Here is a 13,224-nt window from a genome sequence, read left to right on the forward strand (position 1 = left end):
TAGTACATGAGTTCACATTATAACGGAAGCATAATGCTTTTTAATAATCCTATGTCTATATTTAAGCCAGTTTGCGCATATTTTTTTACCTCAAAATTCTCAAGTAATTTTCTCAATTATATGAATCAGGGCTTATTGTGTAAAATACCTCTAAATATTGTGTATATTTTTTAATGATCACAAAACTCACTGGCTATAAAAATTTGCCTATCAGCTCGAAATTTATATTCTTGTTTCCTTTAAAAATTATTTCCTCTTTAAATTTATTCTGCAGGAATTCTGACTTAGATTACAAAGCCTTAAACCAGGGACTATGTCTCATTCCTATCAGGTACATATAAATACATGTGGTTATTAAATAATAACTTTTTAAAATATATAATAAAAATAAAATACAACCTTAAAAAAATATGGCGATGTAATAGACAGGAAGAGAAATCACTCAACACTCCAGGACTACGGCATAATGTTTTCATGCTATATTAAATATGTTCTCTTTCTTACCACTCTCTTCAAAATAATCATTATAATGCCCATATAACATTTATCTATACTTGATATCTTTCAGCTTGTCTTCTAACCCCACCACTTCACTGGCACTATTTTTGTCAAGGTCCCCAGTCAGTGGTATGCTGCGGCCAGCCTGAACATTGTACAAGAGCGGACCATTAAACCATCAGAAAATCTGCAGGCTAGATGTTAAAATGCTGATGGCTGGAAATCAGCCATGGTGGGAACATTTACACTGCAGACATGAGCGAAAGCTAAAAATCAGGGCATCCCTCCCCGACCCTCATCTCTTCTCCCAGAACCAGCTGTTACACATTCACCAGCACACTGCTGATGCCGCATGAACACCCAACGGAAACTTCACCCTTATCTCTCAGCTTTCTCTCATGCTCTTCCTGCTTCCTTGGCCGCTGTCTGGGTCTTTGGCTGGCTCCTACATGTCTCCTTGATCTTCGAATGACTGCTTAATACCTCTCTTTGATTCTTAAAACTTAAAGTGTCTTAAAATTAAACTCTTGATTGCTTTTCTGCTTCCCTACAGCACAAAAAACCTAACAGGTGCTTAGAAATGCAACATGGTAGAAAGAATTCTGAGTTGGGAATCAGACGAAGATCCAAATTCTCTTCTTCTTATGGGTAAAATGTTTTATCTCTTCAAACCTATTTATTTGTTAAATGAAAATAGCAACATATATTTTGCATTTATAGACGATTAAATGATTTATTTGTATGCATGGCAACTAGCACAGTTCCTAGCATATAGTAGATGCTCAATATATAGCACGTATTACTTTATTTTATGGTCAATAAATGTTTGAAATGAATGGACACTTAATTGAGGAGGGAAACAGAAGAATGGCAAAAATGAAAAAGAGGCTCATGTTCTAGTATTGTAAGAAAAGCTATATCCATCTTCTAGATATCTAAAAATCAAAGAAAATTAAGTATGCATCAAAACTGATAGCATGGTTAACAAATCTTAAAAATATGTATGACAACTAATCTAACTTCTATACATTAATCTGAAAAAATAATCATCAATATGTAAATAATTTAAATAAAAAATATTTTAAAGGTTGTTATAACAAAATTTGGAAACAACTTTCAAATTACTAACAACATAAATGGAATAACAATTGATGATGCTGGGGGAAATATATAATTATATAGAAATGTGATTACATTATATTGTTAGGGCCAGAAGCAGGTGATGTAAATGTGATCTCATAAATAGGAATGAAAATAGAATATAGTGATGAGATCATAAGCTGTTTGCTTTTCTTTTATTTGTTACCTGTATTTTTATTTTTTTATTTTATCGAGGAACACCTATGCAACAGCAAAAATACACTGCTATAATACTGGATAAAAAAAATAACTAACTGCATTCTTGGTTTCTACCTTTATACTGTCCTTTTGCTCTAAGACATGTTTTAAAAAGCATATTTCAAATTTATAAGCTAATTTAAGTCTCTATATATTACCTTTAAAATTTTTTGTCTACGGCCATGCTACCCTGAACAAGCCCGATCCCATCTGATCTTGGAAGCTAAGCAGGGTCAGGACTGGTTAGTACTTAGATGGGTGACCACCTAGGAAGACCATGTGCTGTAGGCATAAAAAATAAAAAAATAAGGGATTGTAAATTGACAAAGTCCTTGCAATCTGTGAGGTCAACCAAGGGTTGTCTCGCCTAAAAATAAATAACTAAATAACTAAATAATAAAAGTCAGTGAAGATTAAAAATTTTTTTTTCACTAAAGTTCCTGAAGTCCACATATGATTTTCTATACATAATTAATTAGCAAATTCAAATACCTATTAAATTTACATTCATAATTAGGACATTACATGTGCAGCACGTAGCGCCTTTTTACTTCCCACCTGGTGTTTTGTTTATCTTTACACTACTTGGCCTCACTGCCCTGACACAAATGAAATGTCAGGTGCTATGTTGTCAGAATGCTTGCAAATCAAGGGACCCCAACATCATAACGACATATACCAGAGAATTTCAAACTAACTCTAGCAAAGGACCAAGAGTTTTGTTGTAGTTGTTGGTTCTGATTTTAATTTCCAACCATTGACTATTACTTTATAAAATGCAGTAACATATATTGAGGCACTGTCATATTGCTAACAGAGTTTCTGAACACTTATTCTCAATTTCCATCATGATCTGTGCATATTCATGATCAGACACTAAGCAGCCTTGGCGTAGACTATTCACTGTTTAGGTAACAAATCCACAGAAGAGAACTCGAAACCATTCTAGTGAAGCTTAAAGCCCTATCTAGAAGTCTGGGGGAAATCTGCACTTTAAGAACAATGGAATGATAGGAAGGAATCAGTCCTCTAAGAAAAAAAGGTCAAGGACAGGGAAGGCCACTGGGATGGGGAGGAGGAGAGAGAAAGTGGCAGGTAGTGTGTAGATACTACACACTCTCTCTGTTGTGCTGACAGCTTATGACTACTCACACGGTGGCCATTAATCCCTGGCTTCCCAACAGGCACTCCGCCATCGATTTCCATCAATCAGCTGCACAGGGAAACGAGAAGCAATGCTGTTTGATGCAATTAGATGTACATACACACCGCAGTCAATGCCTGGATGATCCTTTCTTGAGGAAACGCTTCACAAGAACATCTGGCCCAGCACATACATATTCTCTCTCTCCTTGACCAGTTTCCTGCCTCTCTGATTAAGCTATTGCTATTATATCACATTTCCTTCCTGAAGTCCTATTCAGTGTTCAAAATGCTAACTATAAATTCATAAGCCAAACTATTTAAACTGACTTGAAAGTTGTTTAAAAGAAAATGAAACAAAAACAAAAGAGACATCTTCTAACGGCTATCAGAAGCCTGTATCTTCATGTGAATTACCTATCGACCATTCCTACTTTATCTGCCAACATCTAAATATATCATTTACATTGGGATATTATGCAGAATTTGAAATTATGCAGTACTGTTAACCAAATACTATCTCTGACAAAATCCACAGGAAAGAGTAATGGAACTCCATAAAAACAGTGTATATAGTATAGTCTGTATTTTATTCTGCCACTGAGAAGAGTCAATGGATTGTTAAGCAAGGGGGTAGTGAGATCGAACTTGCATTTTGAAAGATTACTGACAGCAATATGGAGGATGGAATGACAGATTTCCACAAAGAATCAGTGGGGGTTAAGGACCTGAAATGAGGTAGTGGGGATGGAGATGACAGTGGAGGATGCTGTTACTACTGCTGCTGATGGTGGTGGTGGTGGTGGCGGCGGTGACGGCGGTGGCAGCAGGAACCACCCTTATACGGAGGCCTATGTGTCAAGCACTGTGCTTAGCATTTTATATGCATTTTCTAGTTCAATCTTCTCAGCAACCCTATAACTTAGGTGCTATTACTATTTCCCAACTTCCTAATAAAGAAATTAAAATTTAAGAGATTCTGTAACTTGCCCCAGGACCCTATCCCATTCTCCCCTCCTTCTGGTAACAGAACCCCACTTTTAGGAAAGAAGTAGTACGGGAACTACTTCCTCTTTGCGTACGAGCCTAACGAAATCAATTAAGACACCTGTGCTTCCTAAGAAGGGGCAGATACAGACATAAGGAGATGGACAGTCTTCTTCTATCTGATCTCCTAGGTACAAGGATCATTTGCTTGTTCCTGAGAAATATTTTTATTACCTTTTATCCTATATTATGGATGGAGATTTAACACCAATACTTGTAATGTTCTTTTCTCTTCTTTTCTGGTCGCTACCCGCATGCTAAAGCCAAAACCCAGTGGGACTCAGGTGAGCTTGGGGAACCAATAATTATACGAAAAATGTGCTTGCAAAACTGAGATGAGTCCTTTTACCTGCATATCTTTATATGTCATTATGCCACCTTATACGTTGGCCTGATGCTGTTCCTGGAGCAACCTAGGCAATCTTTGCTTCCATGTGAAGACAGTCTATCAACGCACAAAAAAGCAGAATTCTAACACAGAGACTTTCCAGCTATATGAGCAAGTAGGATGATACAAGTGACAGAACTTAATTTGTGAAACTTGTTTAGTAAAAGAGAGATGCAGGGTAGTGAAAGTCCCCTCACCCCCTAACCGGAAGCTGTCACTTCTCACCGTGTAGTTAAACCTGTTGTCTTGGAACTGAGACCACCTAACTGACGAGGCCGACGCTTTTAGAGAACTTGGTATGAAAATGTGAGATGATGGAAAGTGTTGGTTATTTCTTGCTTACCGCCTTCAGGAAATCCTACGAGAAACAAACAAGCTGGCAAGTTTGAAAGTAGAAAGGACACAGAAGCAACCAGCTAAGAATTGCTCTTTTCAATTATTACCAAGAAGCCCAGACCACAGAGCATCAGATAATCATGCTTCTTGAGGGCTTACAGAACTTCATGAACTCAGAAATAAAAGGGGGAAAGTGGGAGATGGGACTGGGTCCTAGAAAGGGAAACTTGATAACTCTGACCATGTCCAACATTCATGAATGGTGCTTGAGCTCCTAGTTCCTAACTTTGTTTAATTTAAATCTTATCTTTTTCACACACGAAAAATCTCTATTTGAATTGTGTTTATATTTCTCTAAGTGTTTACTCTGTAAAAACCTGGGCCATATTCTCAATTCTATTTTCTAAAGTTTTGACACAAAATATAAAGAAACAAAACATAATTTACAAAACAAGCTACATAAACATGGGGATAGCAGAAGAGAACAATTAAGAGAGTTACTCTGTCCACTTTTCTCACAATGCCTTTAATCTTTGTTCAGAACAAACTAAGGTTACCCTGGATTTATTTGCATGTAGAGTTAAAACAGTGAAGTACTGTCTCAAGGCATCCCTTTCTCCATCTCTGGCCAGCCCAGATTTCTTCCATGATAATGGAAAGAATCAAACCTACTCCTGTCCAAGTTGGAATTTACAATACATATTCCCAGTGGGCACTGTTTTAAATGGTAGTTATGTATTATTGAAGAAATATATTGATAAACTTATGGTATATGATGACATTAAAACTGACCTTTTAGAGATGGCCTGATAATCTAGCTACCAATTATAGTATCTAAAAATTAAACCAGATTAAAAAAAAATCTATATAAAAGAGCCTTTTGGAACACAATCCCATCATAAAATGATCCACTGAATATTCTGAAATTGACACCAAGTCATTACATACCACATGAAACACTTTGATTACTCCTCATAAAACAATATAATCCAACTTTATTTTTTTTTAAAAAAAAATTGATAAAAATGTCAACTAGGATTATGTTTGATTCCAATTTAAAGATACGGTTTAAAAAAAATAAGAGAAAATCTCTAAGAGGAGTAGATGTAATGATCAATTACCTTTGATGAAAGTTTTTAAAAGTAAAAACAAAGAAATGATAGCACCCTTTGTTTTACATTTACAGCACGAATAATTACTCATGACACCATAGAATTGTAACTTCACTTTAGTCTCAATCGCATTTCCACCTTACCAGCTGAGAAATTATTTTCTAAGAGCACCAAACAAACCTCACTGCACTCACGCCAAAACCTCTTTCATGGCTTTGCATTACCATCTGGATAAAATAAAAACTCCTTAGGACAAAATCTTCTTGACCTGTGTCTAACCTGACATTTCTGTCTCTGGCCTTCTATTTCCACCTCTCCTGTGCCCTCACAGGCACAGGGAACTGATGTTCTGATGCCTCTAAGCCTGAACACCCAGAGCTCCCTCTGCTTGGACTGCCTTTCCCCAGGTACCCTTCCTTGTACTTGTCTAAATGCAACCTCCTCCAGGAAGCCTTCCGCCCATCCCCCATCTTGGCTGGCTGGCATTCCTGCACAGTGCTTTTAGAAAAGAATAAAGATTTGCTTCTCTGAGAATTGTGGTCATCGAGTAGAACAGAAAACTCTAGGTTGGGCGAGAGAGGAGGAGGTAATTTCTGGGATTAGGATGATCACAGGAACATGTGAATATGTTTAAAATTTAAAAGCCTGTACAAGTATTAGAAATATCTTTAATTTCTTGAGTTTTGGAATTTATGAAAGTGATAGGCTATAGTCCTTGTGAAAATCAAAGGTCTAGAATACTATTACAATGTTCATATTTTTCTCACATTCTAGCTGACTCTCTGTCATATTAACAATAGGAACATAAATATAACATATTCGACTAAAATAATACCCACTATTAACAGATGTGTTCATAAATTTCTATCTCCTCAGAAGTAAATCTCTCTAACACTGATATGCAGTTTTGAGTGTATTATTCTCATCATACATCTTAGTTACCTTTGATACCTTTTTCAAGGAGAATGCTAACATTACTTCATTTTTTTGGTATAGGATGCATTCTGTGAGAACTAAAGCATTTATAGGTCCACAGGTCACAGCAGAAATACATTTCTCAGTCTCAACCTCATTTTGATTTAGGAGATACTCTGAGAGTCAAAAGCAAATGTAGGGAGACAGAAAGCTAAAAGGAAATTGAAGGAGCTCTGATTGGGATACTGCGAAGGCAGGTTGGGACAAAAATATCAAGAAGTCAGAGATCTGAAGAAGCAGCTGAGATTCTGCTGGCCTTGCAGAAAAGCACACGAACCTGATGTGAATTACCTACGAGGCGGGTCACAAGGCAAGGATGTGAGGGCTTCAGCAGTGGACAACACTCCCAGCTAACATCAGGCAAGAAAATGAGGACCTGAGTCCTACATACACAAAAAATTGAATTTTGGAACCAAGTTTTGCTAACAACCAGTGAACTTGTAAGAGGATCTCAAGCCTCTAGCATGTTCATAACCCAATTGAAATATTGATTTCAGTATGTGAGACCCTGAGCAAAGGCCTTAATTAAGCTGTGCCTGGATTCTTGACTCACAGGAATGATGAAATAAATAAATCTATGTTGTTTTAAGCTAGTAATTTTGTTGTAATTTGTTAAACAACAATAGAAAATCAATACGTCATGCTAGTATATATGTAATAATATATAGAAAACCAATACATACTGCTCTTACATATGTCTGCATCAAACACTTGTTTCTCAAATAATACACTGCCTTTTCTATGTAATCTAGCAAATAAGTTATTTTTGTGATGTCTGGACATTTCAAATTTGTCATAACACATTTTATCTCTGAGCTTTAGTTTGACTCAAAATATATCTAAAAGTAAAAACTAAATTTAAAAGTATATTTCCCTAAATTTTTGGAATCATATTTGAAAAACTTACTATTTTAGAAACATTTACCATATTCCAGTTAAGGAAAAAAGATACACATACTTATTTCTCTTTACAGTATTTATGTTAATCATTAGAGTATATCATATTAAGAAACACATCACACTGTAGAAGCTTATTCACTCACTGCGGGACTATTTTGATATAACAGATAATATGTGGAAAAAGAAGAGATAGACCAATTTCACAATCGAAATAAATTATGTAAGATTATATAACTTCTCCAACATAACTACTTATTTTCACAGCTGAATCTGTCATCTAGTAAGGTTGTGGGGAAAGAGTTTGGCATTATTACTCATCACATAGTTAGAAAAATAAGCTGCTATTTAGTATTTTTGGAAAGTAACTAAATTTTCTTCTGTGCTTTTGTCTGATAGAAAATCTATACTTAAATAAATTTATAAATACCCAAAACAGAGGTTCATATTGTTACTTGCTCTATTAAAACTTTTCATATAATTACTAATAAACCTTGGTCTTTTAAGAAAAAAATCTGCTTTAAGTTAGCCTACCTTCCACGCTTAAAGTCCCCATTTTAGATTCCAAGAAATCAAATAATGTGCTTGGTGCTGATGGCCTTGCACTTCCCAGTTCCTCTTCATCTTCAGATCTTATCCGCCCCCTGCCTTTTCCTTTACCTTAAGAAGTAAAGCAGGACACACATATGATACATGCAAAAACAAAATAAGAAAATACACAAAAATATAATCCGCAGACATCTTAAGTAGGATTCTGTATATATTTCTTCTCAGATTTTTCTGTATATTCTATACCTTTTATAATAAAAGTTTTTAAATGATTGTATTAACTAGGACTTTTAATCCTCTAAATGATCTATTTTAATGTTTTCATGTAAATTATCTTTTGAAGAAAAAAATCATTTTCATAAAATTTTTTAAACTAGTTTTTAAAAGAGTATAGGGTTAGAACTTGAAAAAGCACATATGCTTGACTATGCAATGATTAGTTCAAAACTGGCGTTTCTTCTGCTTGACACAATGGTAAATGAAGTTACAGCTCCCACAGCAATAAAACCCAGCCACTGCCAACAACACATATTACACTGAAATGCAAACGGTAGTATCTGGCACACTGCTTAATGAGCTATACCTCGCAGAGGTGGACCCGTGACAGGTTTCTGCTTATTGCTGTTAAGGAGTACGTTCAGCGCTGCTTCTAAGTTGTTGCCATTGTCCATGAGAGCTTGCCTCGATGCTTCCTTACTGAAGCCCATTTCTGTTATGTGCTTCAGAGCCTTTTCATCAACCTGTAAGGAATTAAGAGAAAAGCTGGTCTGAGAGCCAATAAATTAAGCAACGTATATGTTTTTAACTATATACTGTTTTTTAACTAAATATTGCATCTCATGCTTATAAAAAAATGTCTATTCATAAAACATTCACTTGCTGTTTTTGTCATATCAATAGTCAAGAAAGAATTGCATGATATGCAGGGCTGTGCCCTGAGTACTCTGACTTCACAAGCACCATTACAAATGCAAAACATAACAAAGCAAACCAAAAAGGAATTTTATGATGTGTCAGAAAAGACTTTTGAAAATAACAGAGACAATGAAAAGTAGCTAATTAAAAATTACCATGGTTAATACTTCTCCATTCTAGACAGGAAATGTACTTTACATAGCGCCTCTCCAAAAATGCAAAATATAAAATGATACTAACAAAACTGTACCATCTCAGTAGCTCTGTTTCTTTCCTACCCTCTACTGTTTCAACATCCTGCTCTGCACTCATTAGCAACACCTTCTGGGATGTTTGACAAACTGTACCCCGAAGAGAAAAATCTGCTTTACAAATGCCAGAACCCAAAACCTCCTTGACAAATCTAGACCTGAGTACAATCCAATAACTGTTTAAGTAATATAAATATATCCCGTGAACAAATTTCTTGAACCACAGTCAGCTGAGGGATACGTAACTAACTTTTGTACATCTAAGAGTTAAGATGGGTAGGCTTTAAGAGAGCGCATGCATGGCATGCATGTTAGACAGCCACTCTGATGCCCATGTAGACTTTGATAAAAGCACAGCACTTTTATCCAAAAGCTGACCGTGTCCTTGCAAACACAGAATCCTTTCTAAGCACAGTAGCTACTATTAATAGATCAGAATTGGCACGTAAGAAAAAACTTACATCTCTGCTGTAGATATGCTAAGGTAAAAGTAAAAAGGACTGGACATCAAAACTATAATTCATCCATTTTATTCAAAAACTTAACTGAATATAAAAAGTAATCAAACCTTCCAAACCCTTCCCTGTCCTAATTATCTCCCAAATAAAAATGTCTAATTAACTAGAGGAGAGAAGCAATCAGGGGGATCGTTTTATAAACTATATAAATGTCTAACCAATGTACTATATACTTGAAGCTGAATAATAACAACAAAGAAACTATCGCATACACAGAACTTAACTAAAAATCTTTTTAATAATCAGATAATATCCAACCTTGGTTTAACTTATTCCAGCTTTCTCATTGACCTGACTTGCAGTTAATCGAGGTCTCGACTGAGCTGTTGGCAGGGCCTTGCTCTCTTTAACAGTTCTAGAGGAGAGCCTCCTTGCCTCTTCCAGCTCCTTTTGTTAGTTAGCAATCCATTGTATTCCCTGGCTTGTAGATCTATCACTCCGATCACATGACCATCCTCTTGCTATGTGTCTCCAGATTATTTTTCCCCTATATGGGTCTGTCTCCTTGTATAAATTTTCTCTTTTTATAAAGAGATTGAATTAGAGTGATATTGTAAGTCTGTTTAGTAACTTTCCGAACTTGCTCTGCAAAGCTATATTTCTGTAGTATGTGACCACTGAAGTCTTTGTCCCCTTATCTCTGTGATCAGCTGTGACCAGCCTCTTCTCCATCAATCACTACTCTGGATGTTGCAAGAGCTTGACTAGGCTCCATGGTTAAAAATAATTGCTTCGGACAGTGCCCGTCAGCTCAACAGTTGTTTTGGGGGAGGGGCTAAGTTCTGGAGCTTTCTATTCCACCATCTTTGTGATGTCAATCCTCTCACATGTTTTTAACCCTTATAGCAACCCCAGACTGCAGGTCTCTGGTGTTGTACTGCAAGATAGCCCTAGGCAAGTGTTCTCAATTTACCCAAGTTTAAGAGCTTCTTGAGTTAGAGACGATGCCTTTCTCAGCTCGCTGGACCTGAAAACTTTTTTTTTTTTTTTTTTTTTAAGGATGAGCTGGTCATATGTTTAAGGGAAAGAAAGCCTAGCCCCATAGTTATAAACCCATTCTCTCTGGCCAGTGACTGACTGGAAGTGGGTCAGTGACCTATTTCTAAGCCATATGACATAAAGGGAATTTGCTGGAGATTTCAGAAAATATTTTCTTATCTGATAAGACAGACCCATGCCCAGGGAAATGCCCCTTTCTTTCCAGCCTTTGAACTTTTTTTGCAAGAAGATTTAATGCATGGAGAATCCCGTAACACTAAGAAGAAAGCTAAGAAATCACAGAAGTGCCAACCAGAGCGCTAACATTGTTACAAGAATTTATCAGCCTTTGTAACCATCCTCTTCTGAATTTCCTGCTATACCATAGTAAACCCCCGTTATTTTGGTTAGTCTTAGTATTCTGTACACTACAGACAAAATCGTCCAGTCATTCAACCTCTAAAGGTAGAGAAAAATGAATTCTTGTCAGTTCCGTTATATCTGGGGACACTGCAGCATATCAGAAATATGTTCGATTCCTCTTATTTATCTTAAAAATCTAGGTATATTTTGCCATTGAGTCTATAATATACATATGCTTGCTTCAATATATATTTTCCAAAAAAACAAAACAAAATCACTTTAGACAAAATTTGAGAAAAGATGTGGAAAAAGGTAAGGAAGGTCAGATAACTGTTTTTGATGCATCAACTTTTAGAATATAAATTCCATTGAGTGTCTTCTATTTAGTTTGATGACTTTTTATCAATCCATCCTAAAAAATTATTTTTTAAGTCATCCAAATTTTCCACGAGTGAACTGTAATTCTTAATGAAAGCCTTCCTAGAGTTTTCACATCTATCCATAATACACTGAACAAAGCCAGTGGTAATTGTGAGAAAGAATAACAAATCATCAGGGCGATAAAGGAAGAACATCTCAACTTTGTGTTGGTTCGTTAGCCTTACCAGTTCTCTGTAGACACCTTCGTGCTTCCCCTCTGATTTGACTGACTTTTCTTTCTGTGAAGTCTCCTTGTTGCGGTTGCCAGCAGCGCTCACGTTGAGATGACCTCGAGCACCACCACCTCCTCCTCCAAATGTCTTGGTCTTTAGATAAGAGAAAGACAAAAGAGATGTCAGTAAATGGCATTTAAAAATGGTTCTAAAGACTAGGCTACAAGTAAAATTATCTAGCAAAATGGAAGTAGTTATGTTCTTAGTTATGCTTTACACGAGAGAAAAAAAATGTTACCTAATTCTTTTAAAACAAATACCTATGAACCATAATCTCTTCTTTCCATAAATCCAGGGAAGGTAATAAAATAATTAAATAATTATAATGTTTTAAGCCTCTAAGGCAAGTCATCAGAATAAACTTAAATCGACAATAATTTAGAAGAAAATAAAATAATATAAGCACTGTGGAGATTAGGTGTGAAAAATGATTCTAGGGTAAAATACTTGACTAATATCATGAGACCTGGGATAGAAAAAAATCCAGCTACATGGCAAGGCTATCTTTAGTATAGCACTAAACCTGTCTAGAGATCAGTTACATTATGTCCATAATCCATAATATGATCCTATAACCTTAGGAAGTAAATGAATAAATTAAATTTTAACACTGAATTGAAACTCTCATTACTAAGTTATTACTTGCATTAATTATACATACTATGTCTTACTAATATGTATAAAAATTCTGAAGTCCGTATTTCTTATTTTACCTGACTTATTTGAATAATTATATATGTGATCAAATTTGAAAATTGATTTGATTTCATTTATGTTTTATCAAAAGTACTGTGAAAAGACTAGAACACAAAGAACACTGGTTTGGAAAGATATAAATTCATGATGAAAAAGCATCCCACAGTTGTTACTTATACAATATCAAATTAAACATCTGCTTACATACATAATATTTTTATAGTTCTAACAGATCTAATAAAAGAGGAAGAAGTCAAGACTTGATTTTTATTAGAGATAATGATCAATATATTAAAATGTGTTTTAAAATGATTACAGTAAGAAAATATCCTAGATATAAATTTTTATAACACTGGTAAATTACTCTGAATCAGATAAAAATATAAAGAAATAAAACCTGAAAGATAGAAAAATGATGTTCGATAAGCACTCATGGAGAATATATTAAATATATTTAATAGGTAGTTAATATACCAAAATATTTAAATTTACTTTAAATCAAAATTAAAACAACATCTTCGAAGACCAAAGATGTATTATTCGATTCATTCAATTTTTGGTTTATGC

The 13,224-nt window shown here is 35.2% G+C and overlaps 1 protein-coding gene and 1 pseudogene across 2 annotated transcripts in view; one reads left to right on the forward strand and one right to left on the reverse strand.

Moving 5' to 3' along the window:
* TDRD3 (tudor domain containing 3) overlaps window positions 1–13,224 on the reverse strand; it is a 133,994-nt gene that overhangs the window by 47,532 nt on the left and 73,238 nt on the right. For both annotated transcript variants that reach the window (XM_036228906.1, XM_036228907.1), the window contains exons 8-10: window positions 11,914–12,054; window positions 8,867–9,023; window positions 8,269–8,394 (exon numbers count right to left, since the gene is read on the reverse strand). In XM_036228906.1, the coding sequence (XP_036084799.1) occupies window positions 8,269–8,394; window positions 8,867–9,023; window positions 11,914–12,054 (424 nt within the window). The remainder of the gene's footprint in view (window positions 1–8,268; window positions 8,395–8,866; window positions 9,024–11,913; window positions 12,055–13,224) is intronic.
* On the forward strand, window positions 2,009–2,127 carry LOC118609417 (annotated as a pseudogene).

The sequence above is a fragment of the Rousettus aegyptiacus genome, unplaced genomic scaffold (assembly GCF_014176215.1).
Source record: "Rousettus aegyptiacus isolate mRouAeg1 unplaced genomic scaffold, mRouAeg1.p scaffold_m13_p_11, whole genome shotgun sequence".
In the NCBI taxonomy this organism is placed as follows: Eukaryota; Metazoa; Chordata; class Mammalia; order Chiroptera; family Pteropodidae; genus Rousettus; species Rousettus aegyptiacus.